The 22,746-nt window shown below is 33.1% G+C and overlaps 15 protein-coding genes and 3 pseudogenes across 18 annotated transcripts, besides 20 other annotated features; 8 read left to right on the forward strand and 10 right to left on the reverse strand.

Moving 5' to 3' along the window:
* Positions 1-181: 181 nt before the first annotated feature.
* TVAGG3_0251420 (protein of unknown function, DUF4106 family) lies at positions 182-952 on the forward strand (the record flags this gene model as incomplete). The annotated part of the gene is made up of 1 exon (XM_051228051.1): positions 182-952. One exon carries the CDS (start codon positions 182-184, stop codon positions 950-952), a length of 771 nt encoding a protein of 256 aa, XP_051113037.1.
* Positions 953-1,037: 85 nt separating this feature from the next.
* Positions 1,038-17,191: a mobile genetic element.
* TVAGG3_0251440 (uncharacterized protein) lies at positions 2,481-2,900 on the reverse strand (the record flags this gene model as incomplete). The annotated part of the gene is made up of 1 exon (XM_051228052.1): positions 2,481-2,900. One exon carries the CDS (start codon positions 2,898-2,900, stop codon positions 2,481-2,483), a length of 420 nt encoding a protein of 139 aa, XP_051113038.1.
* On the forward strand, positions 3,505-4,305 carry TVAGG3_0251450 (uncharacterized protein; the record flags this gene model as incomplete). Its single annotated transcript, XM_051228053.1, has 1 exon — positions 3,505-4,305. The coding sequence occupies one exon, from the start codon at positions 3,505-3,507 to the stop codon at positions 4,303-4,305; it is 801 nt and encodes a 266-aa protein (XP_051113039.1).
* On the forward strand, positions 4,989-5,579 carry TVAGG3_0251460 (uncharacterized protein; the record flags this gene model as incomplete). Its single annotated transcript, XM_051228054.1, has 1 exon — positions 4,989-5,579. One exon carries the CDS (start codon positions 4,989-4,991, stop codon positions 5,577-5,579), a length of 591 nt encoding a protein of 196 aa, XP_051113040.1.
* Positions 5,608-6,027, forward strand: TVAGG3_0251470 (protein of unknown function, DUF4108 family; the record flags this gene model as incomplete). Its single annotated transcript, XM_051228055.1, has 1 exon — positions 5,608-6,027. The coding sequence occupies one exon, from the start codon at positions 5,608-5,610 to the stop codon at positions 6,025-6,027; it is 420 nt and encodes a 139-aa protein (XP_051113041.1).
* On the reverse strand, positions 6,044-6,503 carry TVAGG3_0251480 (annotated as a pseudogene). The gene has a single exon. A coding segment is annotated over exon 1 (460 nt).
* Positions 6,720-7,415, forward strand: TVAGG3_0251490 (protein of unknown function, DUF4106 family; the record flags this gene model as incomplete). Its single annotated transcript, XM_051228056.1, has 1 exon — positions 6,720-7,415. The coding sequence occupies one exon, from the start codon at positions 6,720-6,722 to the stop codon at positions 7,413-7,415; it is 696 nt and encodes a 231-aa protein (XP_051113042.1).
* On the reverse strand, positions 9,411-9,769 carry TVAGG3_0251500 (annotated as a pseudogene). Its single transcript has one exon. A coding segment is annotated over exon 1 (359 nt).
* Positions 12,090-12,470, reverse strand: TVAGG3_0251510 (uncharacterized protein; the record flags this gene model as incomplete). The annotated part of the gene is made up of 1 exon (XM_051228057.1): positions 12,090-12,470. A coding segment is annotated over one exon (381 nt), but the record flags the coding sequence as incomplete, so codon positions are not given.
* On the reverse strand, positions 13,238-13,822 carry TVAGG3_0251520 (His-Me finger endonucleases family; the record flags this gene model as incomplete). The annotated part of the gene is made up of 1 exon (XM_051228058.1): positions 13,238-13,822. One exon carries the CDS (start codon positions 13,820-13,822, stop codon positions 13,238-13,240), a length of 585 nt encoding a protein of 194 aa, XP_051113044.1.
* TVAGG3_0251530 (phage tail repeat-like family) lies at positions 13,873-14,457 on the reverse strand (the record flags this gene model as incomplete). Its single annotated transcript, XM_051228059.1, has 1 exon — positions 13,873-14,457. One exon carries the CDS (start codon positions 14,455-14,457, stop codon positions 13,873-13,875), a length of 585 nt encoding a protein of 194 aa, XP_051113045.1.
* TVAGG3_0251540 (uncharacterized protein) lies at positions 14,477-14,632 on the reverse strand (the record flags this gene model as incomplete). The annotated part of the gene is made up of 1 exon (XM_051228060.1): positions 14,477-14,632. One exon carries the CDS (start codon positions 14,630-14,632, stop codon positions 14,477-14,479), a length of 156 nt encoding a protein of 51 aa, XP_051113046.1.
* TVAGG3_0251550 (uncharacterized protein) lies at positions 14,652-15,053 on the reverse strand (the record flags this gene model as incomplete). The annotated part of the gene is made up of 1 exon (XM_051228061.1): positions 14,652-15,053. The coding sequence occupies one exon, from the start codon at positions 15,051-15,053 to the stop codon at positions 14,652-14,654; it is 402 nt and encodes a 133-aa protein (XP_051113047.1).
* TVAGG3_0251560 lies at positions 15,163-15,874 on the forward strand (annotated as a pseudogene). Its single transcript has one exon. A coding segment is annotated over exon 1 (712 nt).
* Positions 16,178-16,696, reverse strand: TVAGG3_0251570 (phage tail repeat-like family; the record flags this gene model as incomplete). The annotated part of the gene is made up of 1 exon (XM_051228062.1): positions 16,178-16,696. A coding segment is annotated over one exon (519 nt), but the record flags the coding sequence as incomplete, so codon positions are not given.
* A 138-nt stretch (positions 17,192-17,329) lies between the features above and the next one.
* TVAGG3_0251580 (uncharacterized protein) lies at positions 17,330-18,178 on the forward strand (the record flags this gene model as incomplete). Its single annotated transcript, XM_051228063.1, has 1 exon — positions 17,330-18,178. The coding sequence occupies one exon, from the start codon at positions 17,330-17,332 to the stop codon at positions 18,176-18,178; it is 849 nt and encodes a 282-aa protein (XP_051113049.1).
* A 767-nt stretch (positions 18,179-18,945) lies between these two features.
* TVAGG3_0251590 (phage tail repeat-like family) lies at positions 18,946-19,764 on the reverse strand (the record flags this gene model as incomplete). Its single annotated transcript, XM_051228064.1, has 1 exon — positions 18,946-19,764. The coding sequence occupies one exon, from the start codon at positions 19,762-19,764 to the stop codon at positions 18,946-18,948; it is 819 nt and encodes a 272-aa protein (XP_051113050.1).
* A 149-nt stretch (positions 19,765-19,913) lies between these two features.
* Positions 19,914-20,726, forward strand: TVAGG3_0251600 (uncharacterized protein; the record flags this gene model as incomplete). The annotated part of the gene is made up of 1 exon (XM_001324695.1): positions 20,233-20,652. One exon carries the CDS (start codon positions 20,233-20,235, stop codon positions 20,650-20,652), a length of 420 nt encoding a protein of 139 aa, XP_001324730.1.
* A 4-nt stretch (positions 20,727-20,730) lies between these two features.
* Positions 20,731-20,788: a mobile genetic element.
* Positions 20,731-20,788: a terminal%2Cinverted (terminal inverted repeat of rnd_5_family_231/TvPhantom2 transposon ID:TVAGG3_0251610).
* Positions 20,789-20,839: 51 nt separating this feature from the next.
* Positions 20,840-20,897: a mobile genetic element.
* Positions 20,840-20,897: a terminal%2Cinverted (terminal inverted repeat of rnd_5_family_231/TvPhantom2 transposon ID:TVAGG3_0251620).
* Positions 20,898-20,948: 51 nt separating this feature from the next.
* Positions 20,949-21,007: a mobile genetic element.
* Positions 20,949-21,007: a terminal%2Cinverted (terminal inverted repeat of rnd_5_family_231/TvPhantom2 transposon ID:TVAGG3_0251630).
* Positions 21,008-21,058: 51 nt separating this feature from the next.
* Positions 21,059-21,116: a mobile genetic element.
* Positions 21,059-21,116: a terminal%2Cinverted (terminal inverted repeat of rnd_5_family_231/TvPhantom2 transposon ID:TVAGG3_0251640).
* Positions 21,117-21,167: 51 nt separating this feature from the next.
* Positions 21,168-21,225: a mobile genetic element.
* Positions 21,168-21,225: a terminal%2Cinverted (terminal inverted repeat of rnd_5_family_231/TvPhantom2 transposon ID:TVAGG3_0251650).
* A 51-nt stretch (positions 21,226-21,276) lies between these two features.
* Positions 21,277-21,334: a mobile genetic element.
* Positions 21,277-21,334: a terminal%2Cinverted (terminal inverted repeat of rnd_5_family_231/TvPhantom2 transposon ID:TVAGG3_0251660).
* Positions 21,335-21,385: 51 nt separating this feature from the next.
* Positions 21,386-21,443: a mobile genetic element.
* Positions 21,386-21,443: a terminal%2Cinverted (terminal inverted repeat of rnd_5_family_231/TvPhantom2 transposon ID:TVAGG3_0251670).
* Positions 21,444-21,494: 51 nt separating this feature from the next.
* Positions 21,495-21,552: a mobile genetic element.
* Positions 21,495-21,552: a terminal%2Cinverted (terminal inverted repeat of rnd_5_family_231/TvPhantom2 transposon ID:TVAGG3_0251680).
* Positions 21,553-21,603: 51 nt separating this feature from the next.
* Positions 21,604-21,660: a mobile genetic element.
* Positions 21,604-21,660: a terminal%2Cinverted (terminal inverted repeat of rnd_5_family_231/TvPhantom2 transposon ID:TVAGG3_0251690).
* Positions 21,661-22,545: 885 nt separating this feature from the next.
* Positions 22,546-22,629: a mobile genetic element.
* Positions 22,630-22,746: the final 117 nt, after the last annotated feature.

The raw sequence follows: 22,746 nt of genomic DNA on the forward strand, positions 1-22,746 counted from the left end.
CCTAACCAAGATGGAAACAAACCTACTTTTGTTTCTGCAGACGATGGAACTACAATGAGATGGGTCATAAAGCTAATCCGGATAGGTGGTTCATAAACTTACAACCTCAATTCCAAGAAGTTGTAGACGCAATGAAGTCAATGGTGAACCAGATATAGCTGGTATTTTAAGCGCGGCTTTAATGCCATTGAAAGATATGAAAGATGCAGATATTTTGGACCAGTATGAAATGAACATGGCTGATGGAAATATAACACCTGACGTTCTAGAACATTTATCTCAAAGAACTACACAGAACCATAGAGATGGTATATTTGGTGAAGAGTTTAGAAAGAAAGTTAGGGAGGGAGAAGGAAGAGAACCTATTGTACATGACCTTGCAAACGAAAGTTTACAAAATGTCATAAAAACTTACTTTGCAGACAATGAACCGAGAAGGGATGAATATTTAAGAAAACTCAAATGGACAGTACCAAATGAAATGTTAGTATTGAAAAACATGTTCCTTGACAAAATAAAACCAACTACAGAAATAAACGACGCAAGACTGAAAGATTGGGTAGAAGCTTTCCCATTCACAAAAGATATAGTTGGTAACATGGAAAGAAAACCAGAATGGCTACAAAAACATATATTTGGAAACGAGCTTATTCCATATGGACAGGCACTGTTTGAAGAGCTTGAACCAGAAACTCAGGAAAGAGTCATGCAAACAATACGCGAAGACTCAAATACAAACTATGACAAAATCTTTCTAGGATATAGGTTACCTGAGATGGGCGACCAGAGCCCAAAGGCAAAAAGGACATGGGAAATTTGCAACATACTAGATGAACATAATGCAAAGATGCAACAACTTCAAGCAGAGGGCAATGAAGGAAAAAGAAGAGTTAAAAACTCAGTCAGGAAGAAAGTAAAGCTTGGTCGGAGTGGGTTCTATTATGACATATAAATCCAACTATTCTATATTTTTACTCATATGAAATGTACGCCGCTCAGAATATAACGCCAACAGTTTTGGATGCCATGAATGGAAATTTCCGAATGGTATAACGAATGCGACAATGCCATTAGAAGGTCAGAAATAGTTCCTGGAACTTACGAATATACAACTGCTGTTTCTTATGGAAACGTAGGTGAGTTTGGAGAAGGTTCTTCAACAACAGTAGATATTGCTTGCGACAGGTTTCATATTATTTCTATTGACAACTCTTTCTTATACGTGGAACAAGACATTGAAATAAACCTTCTGCCAAGTTGTCTGACAAGAAAGGTTGCAATGGAATTTTCTATGTCGGATACCAATATGCTCCAGAAGTTTTCATGGATATAAGATATATTCTAACTCTGACTTAGTTCAAACAGTAACATGGGCAAACTATGAATGGTTCGCTTTGAGAAACTCAGTACAACCACAAGCTAGAGAACAAACAGACCAGTATGCAACTATTGAGAAAATAAGAAGACTTGACCCTAACGTTCCAGGAGTTTATGTTGACCTTTCTGGACAAAATGCAGCAGCAGTAACCAAAGTAAAATTGAAACTTAGAGTTCCTTTGTCATCTTTCCTCATCTTCAGGTTTTTAAGATACTTGCCAAACTGGGCAGGAAAAATTTCTATCGAACTTACTCCAAGCAAAAATAACTTAGTCATTGCACCAACACAAGACCCATTCACTCTTACAGAAGTAGTGGGAACAAATAAAATGTCATTCGCCGACTTTTGCAAAAACAAAGTTGACTTAGACTTTGGTTTCTCAAACCTCAACACTGAAGTAAACTATTATTTCAATGCTGCTGGAGATGCTTGGGACCCAGTTAAGTTCACATGCGAAAATTTGAATGCAAGAGAATAGAAAGCAGACTTGCAGTCTATATGTTGGACCCAGATATTTCAAATGCTTTAGCTGCCAAATATATTGCAGTTCCACTTATGTTCCCTATACACCAAATATCTGTCAAAGACTTTGCAGGTGAAGTTGGAAACCAAAGTGCTGACCCAGGTGCAAGAACAGATATTGCCTTAACAACTGCAATGAAACATGCAGATACTATGTTTGTACTGTTCAGACGAACTATAAATGACTATTCTTGCTTCTACAACCCTGGTATTAAATACCATATAAACATAGATGGCAAATATTATCCAAGAGAAGAATATTCTACAGTTGAGGATATGAGGTCATACAACTTGACATTAGATGCTATGAACTTTAACAACAACTTCACAACAACCATTAACCCTGAAATGCAAAGTTCTATTATGCCATATGTGAAAGTATGGACTCATACAGGAGGTCAAAAAACTCAATATACAAATGGAGACCGTTCAAACTTTTGGCTTGGCATTCCATTTGCTGACTCAGAAGACTTTATGGGTGGTATTTCAACTGTTGGTACAGTTCAAATACAATATACTGGTGACAGAGACGGTCCAAATGAATTGAAAGCAAAGAAGTTTACAAAACCAATAGCACTTTTCACGGAAGATGCTCTTTTGAAGATTCGTTCGATGAAACCTGCTGGGGCTCCTCAGATTGGCATAACGACAGCTTCCATCGAGCAGATTTTGGCAGCAGGTCAGTAAGTTGTTCTTGAACTGACTTCTCTCCGTCAAATATTGACAGTACGCCAGTTTTGATATAATATTGTATTAAAAACTTTCCTTTAGAAATATCGGTCAGTTTTGTTGTTATATTTTTGTCTGCTTCAAGAACTTTCACCATTTCAGTTATACCAACTTTCTTTGCTTTATGAAAATATTTTGGTTCAGCAAAGACTGCTATTCTATAACATTTTCCATTGTTTGTATAAAGAACTATTCTATCAATGAACTTGTATTGTTTGTGTGTGTAAACTTTGTTTTGCTTCAATTCGAAGAGATACTCAAATACGTCCATCTTTTTATTCTAAGTAAAATGTCATTTCCGAAAAATAGAAGCGTAAGTGTTTCAAAAGGTTTAATGGCGATGGCAGATGTGAAGTTAAATTCACCAACTCAAACAAACAGTCAAAGTGTTGTTGTCAATGTCAAAGAAAGAGATGTTGAAGTGGAGAAACCATACGAAGACGAAGATGGTATAACAATTGTTCCTGTAAAAGAACAACCAACATACCCTGAAGTTAGCAGAGACTTAAGTTCTGTTGCAGATATTCGAAACGACTACCAACAACTTAAAGACAAACTTAAAACTCAGGAGAAGATTTGTCAGGCTTTGGGTATAATGTTAAACTTGGTCGAACACAACCCTGTAAAAGTGAACTCATATGTCATTGCACCTCATGAAGTTTTGAAAGAACTATTGAAACTTTTGACAGAGGCAGACGATATAAACATCAAAGAAATAGAACCCGACGTTAGTTGCTGTGGTGTTTCATATAATGTCATTGACAAGATATACGTTATGAAAGGAGGTGAAACGTTGAACTTAAAGTATAGTTTCCCAGACGTCATAAAAATATTTGACGACCACAACATTTCATTAAAATTTACTTGCTAAGTAAATGGCAGAAGACATAGTGGTTTATACTATTACGACTAAAAACCCTGAGTCATATAATTCTATAACAACAAACTTACAAAGTCCTCAAGGACGGTATTGTAAACTAACTTTAAACACAATGACGACTAAAGCCTGTTTTGCTCTTTTGACACCAGAAGACTTTGTTGTTGTGAATGGTAAAAAATACTTCTTTGAAGATACTTACTCAGATATACCACCAACAGGTTTTGTTGACTTATTTAATACTTTAAGGACGGATGTAACATGTGCTGCAACTAGAGCAGGTTTCATTATGTTTGGATGTCCGACTGAGTTTACTATAAACGATATGAGCTATAATACAAAACTTATATCTGGTTTTTACTACCAACAGTTTCCTATAACAGGAAAAGGTGTCATACAAGGTTTGTCTGTTCCATTGACTTTAAGTACACCTATTTTATATATTGTTTCAAACTTAGGTTCAAAGTGCTATTCGAATGTCGACAGAAACTACTATGACCAAAAGATACTCATGCGTATAAACAACACTTTCTCTGCTGGTTTGCCTATTGTTCATTCGAATGCAGAGTTTTCAGCTTTAGTAAACTCAAACACTTTAGCAAACATAAACTTAACCTTAGTCGACGCAAACTTTGTTCCTGTAAAACTTTTATGTCCTATGTATTTGTCAATGACGGCAGAAAGTTTCGAATTGGAAGATGCAACTGGTGAAAGTATTGTACTACAAGAACAACTTCAACAACAAATAGCTCAAGAACAACAAATGGAACAAATGCAACAACAAATAGCTCAAGAATAAAAAAAAATATTTTTTTTTATTTTTATAAAAAAAATGTACAGAATAGACGTTTCAGATTTTTATGACTTCCAAGCGTTCAGAAATATGTGTCCATTTCGAGACTATAACAAAGCAGTCGAGAATTTGAAACGTTTAGTCATTTATGTCGACTCTGCCCCAGAATGTTATGTCATGAAAGAATGGGATGTTGTCTTTAACAAACCAAGAGCAACCATAGTTTCAGAACAAGAATGTAGACAGAAACTTAAGAAAATAAAAGTCGTACAGGTTGGTATGAAGATGTTAGATGCTTGGGATATCTTATTGTCGAAGTTAGAAGATTTTTCAGTTCGAGGTATAAAGTTCTATACACCTTCTCCAAACTTCTATTCTATCTTCACTGGATATAAATACGAACAAGTAGAATGGAAAGAAAATATTATAGAAGCTTGGTTAGACCATGTCAAAGAAATTATATGCAATGGAAACGAAAGAGTCTATGAGTATATCTTATGTTGGTTTGCAAACATCTTACAACATCCAAGTGCTAAAAATGAAACTGCTCTCATTATATATTGGAAAACAAGGAACTGTAAGAAACATTCTTTACAGATATCTTATGCAAACTATTAGAGGGCTATTCGAATCCGAATATGACAAACTTAGAAAACATCTGCGGTAAATTTAACTCTTCAATAGAGAATATGAAACTTATAGTATGTAACGAACTTCAAAGTATAGATACAACAAAAGTTTTGAACTCAGATGCTTTGAAGAGTCTTATAACAGACAAAGTTGGAGTTGTTGAAAGAAAATATAAAGACCAAAGAGTTTGTGAAAATGTTGCAAACTTCATTATGGTTTCAAACAATTCTGTTCCGATGAAGTTAGAAAGTTCTGACAGAAGATATGTAGTTGTCAGAACGTCAGAAGCTCATATGCAAGATACAGAATATTTTGACGACTTAGCAGAAACTTTGACACCTAACTTTTACAACCACTTGTTCTCATATTTCATGACATTAGATATTTCTAAGTTCAATCCAAGACAAATTCCACATACCGAAGAAAGACAAACATTGTTAGAAGCAAACAAGAGTGTATATGAACTGTTTATAGATGAGACTAACTTTGAGTGTTTAGATGAAAGGTCGTTGTACGATGAATATAAACAATATTGTCAAGAGTATGGTTATATGACAGCGTCTAAACGAACATTCTTGGCAAATGTCAAAAATCTTTTAGATGTTCAGAATGGTGTATATACAAAGAAAATTTTTATGAGTAAATTTTAAAAAAATATTTTTTTATCCGATAGAAAAGATGACGAAATATATTTCAGTAAATAAGTACATGACAGAAGTCAAAGAAGAACTAGACCCATTCGCTTATTTGAATGTTTACTTCTACCATTTTGAAAAGTCTACATTTGACAAAGTTTGGAACATCGAACCAGTTAAGTTTGCTATTGTGACTAAAAATGGTGCGAAATTTGAAGACTTAGACATAGAAGGTTTGTTAGCAGTCAAAGAAAATTTTGACAGAAGGTTCTCAAACCTTAAAGAAGGCAAAGCATACAAACTTGTTATACCTTATGAACCAAAGAAAGCAGACGACTATGAATATTATGAGTCTAAGATAGTTGAAGTTCAAGGTAAATTAGGTAAAAAGATTTTAGAGTCTAAGCCAGTGTTTGCTCCTAAAGAGGAAGAGAACATTGACATTGACCCAGAAATGTTCTAAAAATAAACTTTTATTTTTACATGTCATATCTCACCTTCTCTGGAACTGGTTCAGGTTCTTTCTTCTCTTCTACTTTCTTTTCTTCTTTTCTTTCTTTTCTTCTTCTTCTTCTTTTCTGGTGGAGTTATGTCAAACTTCTCAGAACCATATTTATGTAAAAGTTCTTTGTCCTTTAATAGCTCTTCTATTCTGTTTCCTATTTCATCTTCAAGAACAGCGCATGTGTCTTCTTTGCATTCTAAGAACTTTTGTTGGACTTCATCTTTCCAATCGGCGTCATCTCTGTCAACAAGTCTGTCATTGACAAATTTTAAGACTGCTCTGCTTAATGTTTTATGGTTCTTGTCATATTCCCAGAAACAGAACTTTAGAACAAATTCACCTTTCTTGTTTACACTATGTAAGATTTTATGGTCTACAGATGTTTTGCTGTCGAAAAGCTTGTCTCGAATATAGATAGCGAAATCGCTCGACATTTTCAAAAAGATAAAAATTTTAATTTTTCTAAAAATATGTTAGAAAAAAAGTTTGCTGACATTGACAAGAAATTTGAGAATGTTTTAAACAAGAACAAGAGGAAGTTGGAAAATGCTCAGATAAAACCCATACATGACAAGTTCTTATTTGCTCAGAATGGTATAACAGGTCTAATTGCACCACCTGGGTCGGGTAAGACTTTCACTTATCTTAAAATGGCTGCACAACAACAAGAACTAGATGAGAAGAACCCATTCTATGAGTTAGTAGTCATTTGTAGTACTTCTGGTCAATTCGACCAAACCGTCAATTCGTTCAAAGATATTATAAAGAAGTCTAAGTTAGTATGTATAAAAGACTCTGAGTTGTTAGATTGGATAAAGAAGTACCAAAGAAGAGTTTTGAAGTACAATGCTATAAATGAGTATATAAATTCGAAGTTTAAAGACCCAAATGAGGAAATGCAGAGAATATTAGAGAAGAAACACTTCAGAAACAAACAGAAAGAGATAGAATACATTTCGAAGAAATTGCAATCGTACGATTGGAAGACTTACCCTCATAGATGTCTTCTTATCTTAGATGACTTTGCTTCTCATCCTTTGTTAAAGAACAGAGAACAAGACATGTGTCGAATTCTTAAGAAGCTCAGACACTTTAACATTTCAGTTGTCATTTGTGTACAGACAGCCAAGAGTTTAAGTAAGGATGTAAAGAGAATACTTACTGACATTGTACTTTTCCCTGGATTGTCCGAAGACGATTTCATGGAACTTATGAAAGAGTCCATGGCAGGTAAGTTTGACAGACATGAACTATGGGAGAAGTACAAAGTCATACAAGACCCTCATACTTCTTTCAGAATTCATATCTACGCGAACAAAGTTCAAATTGTAAAAAGTCAAGCTTGAAAATTAAATGTTTAGTCTTAGTAAGTCTGTTGTGGTGCTGGGGTTGTCGGTTCTTCTGGCTTTGGAAGGCATTCAGGAAGAGGAACGTCAGTCATCCGTTTGTGTCTTAACCGTCTTTGTTCTGAAACAATATAATATTGTCTTGAATAAGTACAATATTGTCTTGAAAAAGTACAATATTGTCTTGAAAAAGTACAATATTGTCTTGAAAAAGTACAACATTGTCTTGAAAAAGTACAACATTGTTCTGAAAAAGTACAACATTGTTCTGAAAAAGTTCAAGACTTGTTCTGAAAAAGTACAGCCGTACTCAAATTTGAGAGACATTGTACTGAATTTATACAACATTGTTCTGAAAAAGTACAACATTGTTCTGAAAAAGTACAATATTGTCTTGAAAAAGTACAACATTGTCTTGAAAAAGTACAACATTGTCTTGAAAAAGTACAATATTGTCTTGAAAAAGTACAACATTGTTCTGAAAAAGTACAAGACTTGTTCTGAAAAAGTACAGCCGTACTCAAATTTGAGAGACATTGTACTGAATTTATACAACATTGTTCTGAAAAAGTACAATATTGTACTGAATTTATACAACATTGTCTTGAAAAAGTACAACATTGTCTTGAAAAAGTACAATATTGTCTTGAAAAAGTACAATATTGTCTTGAAAAAGTACAACATTGTCTTGAAAAAGTACAACATTGTCTTGAAAAAGTACAAGACTTGTTCTGAAAAAGTACAGCCGTACTCAAATTTGAGAGACATTGTACTGAATTTATACAACATTGTTCTGAAAAAGTACAATATTGTACTGAATTTATACAACATTGTCTTGAAAAAGTACAACATTGTCTTGAAAAAGTACAACATTGTCTTGAAAAAGTACAATATTGTCTTGAAAAAGTACAACATTGTCTTGAAAAAGTACAAGACTTGTTCTGAAAAAGTACAGCCGTACTCAAATTTGAGAGACATTGTACTGAATTTATACAACATTGTTCTGAAAAAGTACAATATTGTACTGAATTTATACAACATTGTCTTGAAAAAGTACAACATTGTCTTGAAAAAGTACAACATTGTCTTGAAAAAGTACAATATTGTCTTGAAAAAGTACAACATTGTCTTGAAAAAGTACAAGACTTGTTCTGAAAAAGTACAGCCGTACTCAAATTTGAGAGACATTGTACTGAATTTATACAACATTGTTCTGAAAAAGTACAATATTGTACTGAATTTATACAACATTGTCTTGAAAAAGTACAACATTGTCTTGAAAAAGTACAATATTGTCTTGAAAAAGTACAACATTGTACTGACTCAGTATGGAGCTTGACCCCTTAGACGAAGCAATTTATCTAATTGAAATTAACGAGCTTGTTAAAGACTTCCTCAGGCAGAATGTAAAGGTCAAGCGTAAAAATAAAGATTGAAATTTACCCTACTTGTTTGAAGTTGTCGAAATACTCTGTTATTTTTTCCTTTAACAATGGCAAATCTTCTTTGAAGGTAAGTATTGTACAACCTTTCATATCATAGTGTGTTTGAGGTAACGTATCTTGAACTATCTGTTTAACATCTTCATTCGGTGTCATTGAAATCGGTAAGTTTTCGCGATAGAACCAATTTCTGTCAGATTTGTAAATCTTAGCAAGGTCGTAAAAGCTTTTGTTGTTTCTTCTGACTAAATGCAACATAACCATATCTCTGTCTTCTTCATTTTCCATCTCTTCAGTATAAATCATATACTTATAGTTCTTTTCCTTTCCTTTTGGTACCGAACGTGGTATTCTTTTCTGTATGGTTTTGTCTTTTGCTTCAATGACTTCATCTTTTGCTTGAAGTTTCTTTTCCATCTCTTCACGTTCTTGTCTATGAATTTCGTCAAGAAGTCTGTAAATATACCAAGCATAACGAGGTGAAGCCCACATTGCAACAGCATTTACAAGAAGTCTATGAACATAATATCCTCTCAAACCATTTTGGCAATTTTTCACGATTTTCATAGAGTTTTGGCGACTGCGGTTTTTCTCCCACTCGCTGTTCTTCACTGTTTTCATAGAGTTTTGGCGACTGGGGTTTTTCTCCCACTCGAGTTTTTGCGACTACGAGAAAATCCGTAGTCGAATTTTCAGCTTCATTTAATAGTTCAATAGTGCTTTGGTTCCTAAACCAGTCTTTAGGAAGCTTGGTATCTGGCGCAAAACATGCTGTCAAAATACTTTGCATTTGTACATATCGTCTTTGACCGAACGAATGAGACGTAACTGTTTGTTATACTGTATGTACTCGTATTCTTCATTTATAGCTTCATGGACTATAACTGTTGTTGTGTTCTCTGTTGTTGACATTACTGTCTTTACATAATAAAAAATAAAAAAATAAAAAATAAAATTAGCGTTATTTTCTATCTTGTATAAAAGACCAAAAATAAACGCTTTACATGTATTTTTCAGCAACTTCGTCAAATAATTTTATAGCTTTATCTATCTCATCTACTTCAAACGTTTCCCTACCTTTCGTGGGAGCACCATACATCTTCTCAAACTTTTCAAGTAGTTCTGTTTCAGCAGCTCTCATATCGTTAACGAACGCAACCTTAACTCTATTGACTATATTGTCATATCTTTGAGTTATATTAAATGTTCTTCCTATCTTATATCTCTTTGTATTGAAGTCCTTTGGTTTCTGAACGATGTAAAGTAAGCCTTCACTGCAACGTTCCGTATCGAATGAACCATATGTTATGAAATTATATCCAACAACTGGGTCAATCCAGAACAAAACTACTGGTATAAGACTTTTGTCGATGAGATATGCTCTTGTTCCATAGAATCTTACCGATATCATAAGCTCAGGATTTTTTTGTCAAAAATTTTCTGAGTAGAAGCATTTTTAACCCAGTCGTGTGCTTTCTTTCCTTCAGATAGTGTTAAAATGTCTGACAAAGAATATTTTTTGTATTTCTTTGAGTATCTTACGTTTAAATCACCTATTCTAACCACCTTGGTCTCATTGTCTATCTTTTTAACTGTTTCAAACTCAGTGTTTGACATTTCCTGTTCTTACATACAAAATAAAAAAAAATATTTTAAAAAAACTAGCTTTTATTTTATTTTGTATAAAAGATACAGTTATATCATGAAATTTGGTCATTTTTTTTACGATTTTCATGTGTTTTTAGGCGTTCCTCGGTTTTCCGCGGGTCGCAATTTTTTACGATTTTCGAATGGAATCTCTATCCTCGGTTTTCCGAGGGTAGCAAACATATGAGGAAATTCATGAAATTTGTTGCTGAATTCAATAAAAATATATTTTAGGGTAGAAGGGTATATCTACCCCGTTTTCTACCCTCATTTCTACCCCATATGTCCTTACTGAAAAAGTATGTGTTCCATATGTCATTTTACTCAGAATTTTATACAGAATTCAATAAAAATATATTTTAGGGTAGAAGGGTATATCTACCCCGTTTTCTACCCTCATTTCTACCCCAGTTATTTTACAAGCGTTTTACATGGTATATGTTGTGATGGTTCATGACTTTAAACAGTTTTGTAGCTTCTATTTCTTCACGAAGGATATCAAAAATTTTAACTATGCCGAAGGTTTCTTTATATTTCTTCTTGACATCTGAAAGAAGGAAATCGTTAGCAGTTGGATAGTTTTTGTTCAGAAATGTCAACATGTCCATTTTATCTTCTGCTGGTTTCTCTACTTCTTTCTTTAAGTCAGTATGGTCTTTTCGCATACGTTCTATCTCTTTGACGGAGTAGTTATATTTCCTTGTTGCTGCTTTACATTTTGAACATTGTGAGTTCATTTTTGCGTTATATTCTGAAATTTGTCCTGCTAGTATGACTAAGGCGTAGATGGTTTTCTTTAACTCAAAAGTTGCGGGTTTTATCTGTTCATTCCATATCTTACCTCTTCTATCTTTATCTCTTATCTGCAAGACACACTCAGCAACTAACGAAACAAAGTTGTCGTAGGTCTTAAATTCTTCAGATTTATATATGTCAATGACTTTGTGGTTGCAATGAAATCCAAGAAACTCATAGTTTATCTTACGAATGAACTTCTTTATTTCAACTGAGTCAGTCAGTCTGACTTCAATTTCATCGAATTCTGGAATAGTGAGCTTTTGTTGTTGTATTTCAGGAAGTTTAGGTAGATGGTCAATAATATCCTGCATTTCATAAAGATACTGTTCATTTGTTTCATCTTTTGCACTACAGTCTAAATCTCCTTGGAGAAGTTCCTGCTTTATCTTCTGGATTTCTGTTTCGAAAGTATATGAAGAAGGAATGAAGCTTTTCATCTCTACTAACATAGAAGTTGGGTTCATGACTAACGAGTTTGGTGCTGTTGTTGCTGACATGTTCTTACAATAAAAATAAAAAAATATTTTTTGGTGGGACTACCTTTATTTTATTTCAGCACAAAATGAACGAGTTTGGTTTAAAAATACGGTGGAGCCAAAAATGGCTCGACCTCAAAACAAGCATTTTGTGAAGAATATACCAACCCGCGGAAAACGGCGGGTTGCTTTTTTTATACAAAATTCAAGAGTTTTGTGTGTTTTCTACGAGGGTAGAAAAGAGGGTAGAAAACGGGGTAGATATACCCTTCTACCCTAAAATATATTTTTGTCGAAAAAAAATGGTTCATTTACTCACAATATTTTTGTACAAAACGACCCCAAACTTTTAACTTCTTTTCTGCAGCTTCTAATGAAATTTTAGCGAGTTCATATTCTCTAAATTCTCTCTTTAAATCTTCTTGTTCCCATTGGTCTAGTTCGTATGGAGAGTCCCTATAACCAGAACATATCTCACGTTCATGTTCTATTTGTTTTTCATGCATTTTTCTAACTTCTTCTTCGAACAAAGGTTTAGCATTCTCTACTGTATCTTCAAGTTCTTCTTCATCTAATTTCTCATGAACTTTCTTGTCTATGGAGTCCAAAATTTTTCCAACTGCTATACAATATTTTGGAGAAGCCCACATTGCTATATAGTTTACAAGTCTTGGGTCTACATACGTTCCTCTAACCTGTTTGATTTCATCGGGAATTCCTGCATGAACTGTGTATAAAAAGCAACCCGCGGAATTCCGCGGGTTGGTATATTCTTCACAAAATGCCTCAAAATACTCTTCCCAGGACTTATTTTCCAACAACCTTCTAAAGTCTTTCCTAAACTGCTGACACATCTTTGTTGCATTTATATAACCATCCTTGTCTCTACGTAAGACTTCAATACCGTTGTAAGTGCCTTTTGTGAATGTTTCGCCATTAGATTTGTTCGTGAACGTTTTTGCTTCGACTGTCATACTGTTCTTACAATAAAAATAAAAAATATTTTTGGCTTAACCGTCGGACATTCGTTTGTGGCTTAACCGTCGGACCACAACGATAAAAATCTCATTTTAACTCACTTTTTTTCTATCTTAAGGAAATTCATGAAAATTCATGAGGGTAGAAAAGAGGGTAGAAAACGGGGTAGATATACCCTTCTACCCTAAAATATATTTTTCAATACTTTTTCAGCACTTCTCCGTAGTTATATATGAAAGACAATTCGAGATAAAAGTCGTAGTACAATGGAACAATATGTTGCACACCATTTGTTGTGAACCAAACTTGAAAGTCAGAGAAACTGTTACTAGGTGGTTCGGGATGAAATTTCTTCATCTGATATAGTCCTACCGGCGTTTGTAAAGATATAGTCTAACGGTTTTGTATCTGCTACTTTTGTTCTTTGTTTTTCAACCTGAAGCATTTAATATATGTAAAAATATACTGTTTTAAAAATGTTTTAAAATGGTATGCCATATAGCTTCTTGAATTTGTTAAGAAGTATTCGAACGTATTTTCCATCTGTATCTCTAGCGTTTACATAAGCATAGCCATCCTTAGTAAAATATACTTGTAATTTCCTATAGTTTACGCCGGTATAAAAGTAGAAAGAGTCCTGTTCTTCGCTATAGTAGTAAAACTCAAACGTATGCTTACCATAGTCTGTAATTTCAATTGCTTCATCTTCTAGTTCGTCGACAAATTCGAATACAATATCTCGAAAATTGCTTTTGTTCTTATTGTTTTCAGAACAAGTGACCCAGCGTAAGTTTTCAAGTCTATTGTCGTTTCTTATATGGTTTATATGGTCTACAAAAGGTAGATTGTTAGGGTTCGGTATAAAATGAGTTGCAATGACAACATGTTTAAGATAGTGTTTCCCACCAATCCTCATCCTAGCATATCCGTCATTTTGCTCCCATTCGCTTAAAACTCTTTTTGTCTTTTTGTTTCTGACTTCAAATGACTCACAACAGTGAATTTCATATTTCTCATCTAACAAACAAGTTTCCCAACGGTCTACTCCAACAAACTCAGCGTACATTTCAAATAAAATAAAAAAAATATTTTTTTGAAAAATATACTGTTTTCCTTTTACTTTACATAACCTCCTGCTACCAGAAGTCTTTGACGCCAACCCATACCAGCTAATGAAGGTTGACTTGGTTTAGTTTGGAGACTAAACTTTGGTTTTGGTTTATCTTCAGTTTTTGGCTCACCTTCTTCTATCGGTTTTTCGTCACTTTTCGGTTCCTCGGGTTTTACCCCACCTGCAGGTATGGTTGTGTCGTCAACATCTTCATAAATATCATATGCCATCTGTTTTTGTTTTCCTTTCAACTTTTTGTGTTTGTTGTAAAGTTTAGAATATTTCGACTCTAAGTCAATGAGATGTTCTATAATGAACTGTTGGTCCGTGAAGTAAACTTTTCCATCTGTTGTCTCGAAAGCTCCTTCAGACTTCAATATTTTATTTGTGAGAGTCTGTTTCTTTTTTGAGATACTAGCCGTTCCATTTCTATGAAAAGTGACTTTATAGTTAGGGTTTGTATTTCCAGACCTGGCACTTTCTATTATTGAATTTTTCTCTTCATCTGTAAGTTCTTTGACAGGTTTTGACAATGGTTCTGAACTTTTTGTTTGTGGTGTCAAATCTACCGTTTCAACTTCTTCGGTCATTTCATCTCAGTAAAAAATTTTAGTTTGTTTTGTTTTCAACTGGTTGTTTAGGTTTTTTAAGTCGGTCTAAAACTTCCTGAGGTATAGGGAGGACTTGACAAACACGTGGTTGTGTAACTACTGGAAGTCGACAAATCCATCTTGAACCCATTTGTCTCAATGCTGTATTGTTCATTTCATCTCAGTAAAAAACTTTACATTCCCCACGTTTGAGGCGGTTGAGGTTGGTTATTGTTTACCCATTGTTGTGCATGGTTATATCCTCTGTTAAAGAATCTTTCACCTTGGTCCATATAGTGCCCTGCTTGGTTATAGTAGTCATTTGCTTTGTTATAGTAGTTTCCTGCTTCTCTTCCTACATTGTCCATCCATCCTTGAACTTTTCCTCTTGTTTCAGGATTTGGAATAAGATTTGCTGCATCTCGTGCTACATCCCAACCTTTCTGTACAGTTTGTATAATAGGTTGTGCTTTCTCTTTCAGTATACCTAATGTACTCAAAATCTTCCTTCCAATTCCAAATGCACCTCTGGCTATTGTTCCAACTGCGGGCAAAAATCTGGATGCAACTCCTGCTAATGCGCCAAATAAACCCATTTCTTATGGGGTAAAAATGACGAATCCAAACAAGGACCCCTATGTTTCTAAGGCAACAAAAAAAGCACTCATGATAAAAATCTTTAGTTCAACACCAAATGCTTGGTTTATGGATATCTTGGAAAACATTCCGAGGTATAGAGAAGATGGACCACCATACTGGCTAATATTTGTCGGTCAAAACACAAGATACTGTGAAGCCATACCATTATGGTCCAAAAATATTTTAGATGTGAAAACTGCTTTGACAATATTCGTTGACAAATACCATCCAACAAAACTGACATCTGACTATGAAAGTTCTTTCAAATCAGACGATATTAAAAACTATCTGCGTTCAAAAAATGTAAACCAATATTTCATTGTCGACCAAAACCATTCTGCTCTTGGTGTCATTGACGGTTGTATAAAAATGTTAAGAGACTTAAACCAACCACAAGGTGGTGAAGCAAATGAAATGTCATATGACGACAAATATAGACACTTCTCCATGGCAAAGATGAGACAAGTTTTAAATATTTACAATAGCCGTAAACAAAAAGGTTTGGGAAACCACTCCCCCGAAGAAATGAAAAACAACCCTGACTTAGAGAAAGACTATATATTTAATAGTTTAGTCAAGAGAAACAAGAAAGAATGCCAGGCTTCAAACTTAAGAAAGGTGACAAAGTAAAAATAGAAATACCTAAACGCGACCCATATGAAAATACTATTGACTATGACAACAATGGGAACCCGACAGGTACTCACATTCGTGTTCGTAAAAATAGAAGAAAGTATACAAGAGAATATTATGAAGTTTTAGGCAAACATGGCAAAATGTACAGACTGCAAGCAGAAGATAAAACTACTATTGTCAGACCTCGTTTCAAACTTGTCAAAGTTCAAGGTGGTATACTTTCAAAGACAGTTCCTAACAAATATAAGACAACTCCTGACGAATATGCTAAAGAAGTTGAAAATGACGACTAAGCAATTCTATACCATGCGTAAACTGTCATGTAAGGTGGCATGTAGTCTTTACTTTGTCCCGTTGTTTGCGTATACCCTGAAACGCGATGTGTATGGTTTCCATCTCCCTGTGTGCTACCCCAGAAACAATTTATAGCAAACTGAACGTCGTCTTTAACATCGTATCCTTTACCTTTTTTCATTGCTGACCAATCCCAAAATCTATGTTTATGCCAACCTGCTTCAGCTGTACTTAAATCTATGTAGTGACTGTGTGCAGGTAAGTTTTCACCTGAAATCGTTTTACTTCCACCTGTTTCCTTTGAAGAGTTTGCACAATACAAAAACCTGTCGACTATTTGAGTCCAAGTTCCAAAACCAAGTACTACTTCTGGTCTGGTAGAGTTCATTGACGTGTAAATAGAACCTATAGGATATAGTGTTTGAAGTATTTCTGTCTTTAACGTTTGAAGCTCTGTTTTGTCTGCTTTTTTATATAACTTTTCTTCAAGTTCATTTACGTCAGAGATGCTATGTCTATGATATTTTTGTGGGTATGTTCCTTCTGTCCATGCGAAAATACGTTCTTTTGTTGCATCTACATATCCTTTTATCCATGTCGAGTCTGCTTTTGTATTCCTTAACTCTGTAACACCTTTCTCAAGCTCTTTCAACTGTTGTCCATCTTCCATTAAACCTCTGGTATGACTTGAAACCGTTTGTGTCAACATATCTACAGTTTCTTTGTCGGCTTTAAGGTCTAAACATCCTGAAACCCACCCTGTATTGGCTTTACCTTTTAAAATCTTCGATGTCCGTTCATGGTACCATTCAACCCTTTTTATAATTTCATTGTCTTTTTCATCCACATATTCCTTATTTGCCTTCTTCACTAACCCACTAGCCAGATATGCTAACTCATCGTCAACATACTCTTTGTCAGCTTTCTTTTCAACATCCTCTTTCGTTGCATATGTTGCATCTGCTCTGTCATGTTCTTCTTGAACTTTTTCAATGACATACTCTTTGTCAGCTTTGTTGTCAACATCTGCTTTCAAAAGAAGTTCATCTATAGGTTTCTCGTTTAAAGTTCCTTTTGTTGGATTTATACAAACAGTATGGTTCCTATTGTCTTGAAATAGAAACTCATCTGTCATTGGGTTTAATGTCAGTTTTAAGTTTCCTTCTTTCAATGACTCAGATATCTTAGAATAGTTTGAAAAGTTTGTTGTGTTCTTATTTAGAGCTTGCAAAATGAGTTGTCGGTTGTGTTGTATTTCTCTCATAGACGCTGTTTCTTTCGACATTTTTATTCTAGATAAAATATGCTTTCAATAGAAAAAGAAAATTCAAGAGTTGCTACAACTAAACCATTAGATGAACTTTTTACTAATGTCGGTCAAAAGTTTGAGACAGAGACCGTAAAACATGAAGGCTATCGTTTTGACTACCCCTTAAGATGGTTAAGAGACCCATCCGTCACAAAAGCTATTGGCTTTCGTAGAATGAAGTTCATTTCAGAAGCCATACATGGTTTCCCATTTACGGTCGCTTTTGAAGTTCGATACTATAACAAAGAAAAACGTACGTATGAGAAATTTGAACAGGGAAAACTTTTACAAGTGAATTTGCTTGTAAACTTAGAAACAACTCTTCAAGCTTTTCAAGAAAAAATAAACGATATCTATCTCGAATATGCAAAACAGTACAACATTGACGAAGGAGAGTACCATCTCGATATTATATATGACAGGAAAAATGCAACTGTTAAAATCAATAGAATAGAAGACCTTGGAGAAGACGTTTATATTTCTACAAAATATAACAACTTGGCATGGTATAGATTTTTGAGGATGTTAAATCAGCCTGCAGAATATCCAGTACACCCGAACTTTTATGAAGTCGAAAACCCTAATGGAACATATGAAAATGTTTTCGACTCAGACGCTATTATCGTTCATGCTTCATTTTCTGGTGCACAAAACTCTTTTTTATGCTTGGCAAATGACTTTTACGAAAAACCTACAAAGTTATACGAACCACCGAGTGGAAGTATTTCAGACTTTCAAGTATGGTTTACTACAGATGGAAGAAAGAGAATAATTCCATTATACCACGCGTTTTACTTAGAACTTAGTTTCATATACAACTACTATCGAACGGTAAAAATATGATTTTTTAATACGGTTGAGGTGTTGGATTTGGTTGCCAACTAGACTGTGGTGCAGGTTCAGGCTGTTGTATAACAGGAGCTTGCTCTTCTGGTTCAGGGTCTTTAGGTATAATACCAACGAACTGACCTACTCTTTTGCCAATATTTTTGACTCCGTTCCAAATTCCTCTTCCGACGGTTTTTATTCCATTCCATATACCTCTTCCAACATTTCGAAAGAAGTTTCCTATTCTTCCAAAGAAACCCATTTTACTATATGTAAAAATCTAATGTCCACCTAGTCTCTTACGTTTCCTTCTGAGTTCCATAGCATTCTTTAACTGGAGCTCATACATTCTATTTCTCCTCTGGTAGAAAACATACTCTGGGTCAACTCCTGTGTTCGCGTCATCTGCATAGAGTTGTTTATATCCCACTTCAGGGTTTGTATAAAACTCTTTCCATCTCATATTTGCATACCATGGTGGCAAACCTAACGCAGCGTCATTTGACATGGCAGTTTGCATTTGTACATCTGTTGGCACTTGACCATAGTTTGCCATTGCAGTTTGTATTCTAACTTCATTTGGAATATTCTCTGGGTTTGGTTGTCCAGGTTGCTGTGCATTCGCTAAGTTCTGTGCGTCCATTTAATATTAGATAAAAATATCTCTTACGAGTACATATGCTGAACATTTGCAGGCATTGGTTCATCTTCATATTCTCTATATCTTTCTGCCACGTCAAATAAGTAAATGACACAATGGAAAAAACCTAAAACAAGTAGTCCTATTTCAAACCACATTTACTTACTAGTAAAATTTCTTTGTTATGACACTTTCTCCAGTTTATAGGACCTCTCTCATATTCTATCTTATCGTATCTAAACTCATAGTCATGTATGTCCTCTAACCATCTCATGACACTTTCCAAACCACTTTTATCGGATGTAAAGTAAAAGCATGGATGGTTATGTAAAACGTCTAAAGTTTCTAAAGAGTCTCTCAAAGTCCAGTCTACTTGGTATTGAAAATCCCATGTGTTATAGAACGGCGGGTCCACTATAAAGAAAACATTTTCCTTGTCTTTATATTTTTCATACAACTCTGTCCAATGACATCTCACAAACTCTATACCCTCAATATATTTTTCTATGTTCTCTTTGAAAACATTTGTATAGTTAAGATATAAAACTTTTGACATAAGTGTTTCAATGTCATGAACTCTTATAGCACCACTATATAATAGTCTAGCAGATATACTATCCCAGTCAATATACTCTGCCTTTTTCAAAACCTCTCTGACAGTATTTTTCTTATCTAATGGTATACGTTCCATCTTACCTATAGGTATCTTTTCTTTTAACTCTTTCAATATTTTGTTTGTGTCTGGTATATGTTTGAGACGGTTCATATAGTTGTCGAAGTCATTGCATATAATCTTTGAGTCAGGAAATACAGTATGGCACAAATGGGATATATAGAAACTTCCACCGAACAAATCTACAAATGTTAGACCATTCGGTAGTTTCTTAAGTTCTCTCAATAGAATATCTTTACATCTACTCTTATTTCCAAAGAAGGGTAACGGTGGTTTTGTAAAATTCATTTTATATATATAATAAAAATGTTTTTTCCTGAAAAGTGACAAAATTTCTTAGGGGCTAGAGGGCACGAAGTGCCTGGAAGCCCCACTACCTTTTTTTTTTTTTTTTTTTTTTTTTTTTTTATTCAGAATGGAATAATTCAATCGTTTAATTCACAAATAAAAGAAGAATCAGACAAATTCAAAATAATAAATCTAATTATTAACGAAATACCAAAAAATTGCGTGATATCCGAAATACTATTATCATTTATAAATACACACAGGGAGTTTTTGCTTCCATCAAGAGCTGCGGAAATTTTTATAAACGTTATTTCAAATCTTAGTGATGAGACAAGTTACAATGAAGAAAACGTTATTAATATTTACAATATGTTTACGAGAGAATGTGACAAATTACTAATTGAAAATGAAAAATCAATACAAGAAATATTTTCAAACAAACAGGCAATATCAAAGAAAATTCATTTAATGGGTTATACGATTCTCAGGTCAGATTACAAAACGGTTATTTTAGAGCGCCTTTTCGCGGAATTTGGAAATACAAATGCAGATTTGTTAGCTAATCTAATACTCACGAATTGTATTTGGAAAAGCGATATTCTGCAATACGTTTTGGAAAACTTTGAGCCATCTCAAGTAACAAATAAATTACTTTTATTCAGAATTTCCAATAAATTCTCAGTTTCAATGCACACATTAAGTATCCATCGTTTTGTAAACAAGATACTCGAGATTTCAATCAAGATTTACTTTACAGACGAAAGTTTGCAAAACGAAAGATTAGAATTCGTTATCAAAACAATTTTAGATACAAAAGAAGAATATTTAGAATACGTACCAAAAGAACTAATTGAAAGATTAAAAATTACAGCAATGAAGATGAAATAAGCAAATTATAATGATATAATTTTTTAATATGAATAAATATTTGAGTGGAAATAAATCATATAAAGAATGAGGAACTTGTAAGTGCTTGTGATCAGACAAATCTGTTTTTCAATAAGACATCTTAGAAAAAAAATTGTAATTTGACTATTTCAATATCATAAACACATTTCTATTGTTATAAAAGTCTTAAGTGCTTGTGATCAGACAAATCTGTTTTTCAATAAGACATCTTAGAAAAAAAATTGTAATTTGACTATTTCAATATCATAAACACATTTCTATTGTTATAAAAGTCTTAAGTGCTTGTGATCAGACAAATCTGTTTTTCAATAAGACATCTTAGAAAAAAAAATTGTAATTTGACTATTTCAATATCATAAACACATTTCTATTGTTATAAAAGTCTTAAGTGCTTGTGATCAGACAAATCTGTTTTTCAATAAGACATCTTAGAAAAAAAATTGTAATTTGACTATTTCAATATCATAAACACATTTCTATTGTTATAAAAGTCTTAAGTGCTTGTGATCAGACAAATCTGTTTTTCAATAAGACATCTTAGAAAAAAAATTGTAATTTGACTATTTCAATATCATAAACACATTTCTATTGTTATAAAAGTCTTAAGTGCTTGTGATCAGACAAATCTGTTTTTCAATAAGACATCTTAGAAAAAAAATTGTAATTTGACTATTTCAATATCATAAACACATTTCTATTGTTATAAAAGTCTTAAGTGCTTGTGATCAGACAAATCTGTTTTTCAATAAGACATCTTAGAAAAAAAATTGTAATTTGACTATTTCAATATCATAAACACATTTCTATTGTTATAAAAGTCTTAAGTGCTTGTGATCAGACAAATCTGTTTTTCAATAAGACATCTTAGAAAAAAAATTGTAATTTGACTATTTCAATATCATAAACACATTTCTATTGTTATAAAAGTCTTAAGTGCTTGTGATCAGACAAATCTGTTTTTCAATAAGACATCTTAGAAACAAACTTACTTAATTTTTGTTTATTCTATCATTCCCTTACTAAATAAATCTTTAACTTTCCTTCTAGTTATATTTATCTATTCATCATCAATTTATGTTTTTTAACTTTTTTTCATATATATTTTTTCTGAATACCTACTGTAATATATTTTTTCATTTATTATTTATTCAATTGCTTTTCAATTTATTTTCAAAACCTTATTCAAATTTATTTTATCATTAATATATTTTTATATTATAAATTTATTTAAAACTTATTAAAACATGTTATTACGTTATTAATTTTTACTTTTTCATTTTTATACCCTTTTCAATTTTCTTCTCAAATTTTCAATGCTTCTCAAATATTTCTCCATTCAAATATATCTTTACTAAAAATTTCTTTTAAAAAATCACAAATTCACTTATATTCTTATACGAATCAATCTGTATCATATTACCAAACTTCACAAACACATCTAACTATTCAAATCATTTCAAATTTAAAATCATATAAATTAATATTATGAATATCCTGTTCTTTTTCCGAATACCCTTTATTCCCACATTTCAATATATCTCTAAGTATGCAATAGTACCGATAAAACATTAATATCCCTGATATTTATAAAAATGTAATATCTGATCTTTTGATGATTATCGGTATCATATATGTTTATTAGTATTACCATATCTATTATTACATACGCTAACAGTATATGACATTTACACTTTTATTAAACCAAAATTCAAAAGAATCTTTTTGCAATTTCGTCCAATATGAAATTAAATCCAATGAAACATACACAACATTCTCCTATATCTTCTGTAGTTGCATATTATATATTCAAACGATTTTTAAATAATGTTTCTATCAAATGTGTAGTGATTCCGTCCCGATTAAAAATTGAGTACTTTCATCCCGATTTATCGGGATAAAATTGAATACTTTTATCCCGATTTCCCGATCAATTCCGATGCCGCCTGGACACACTCAAACAATAGCAGTGTGATAAGATTTCAAATTTCAATTTGGAATGAACCTCATGAAATCCAAGTATTTTATATAATTATAACTATATATATATAAAAAAATTGAAAAATATCATTTTTG

The sequence above is a fragment of the Trichomonas vaginalis genome, chromosome IV (assembly GCF_026262505.1).
Source record: "Trichomonas vaginalis G3 chromosome IV, whole genome shotgun sequence".
NCBI lineage: Eukaryota > Parabasalia > Trichomonadida > Trichomonadidae > Trichomonas > Trichomonas vaginalis.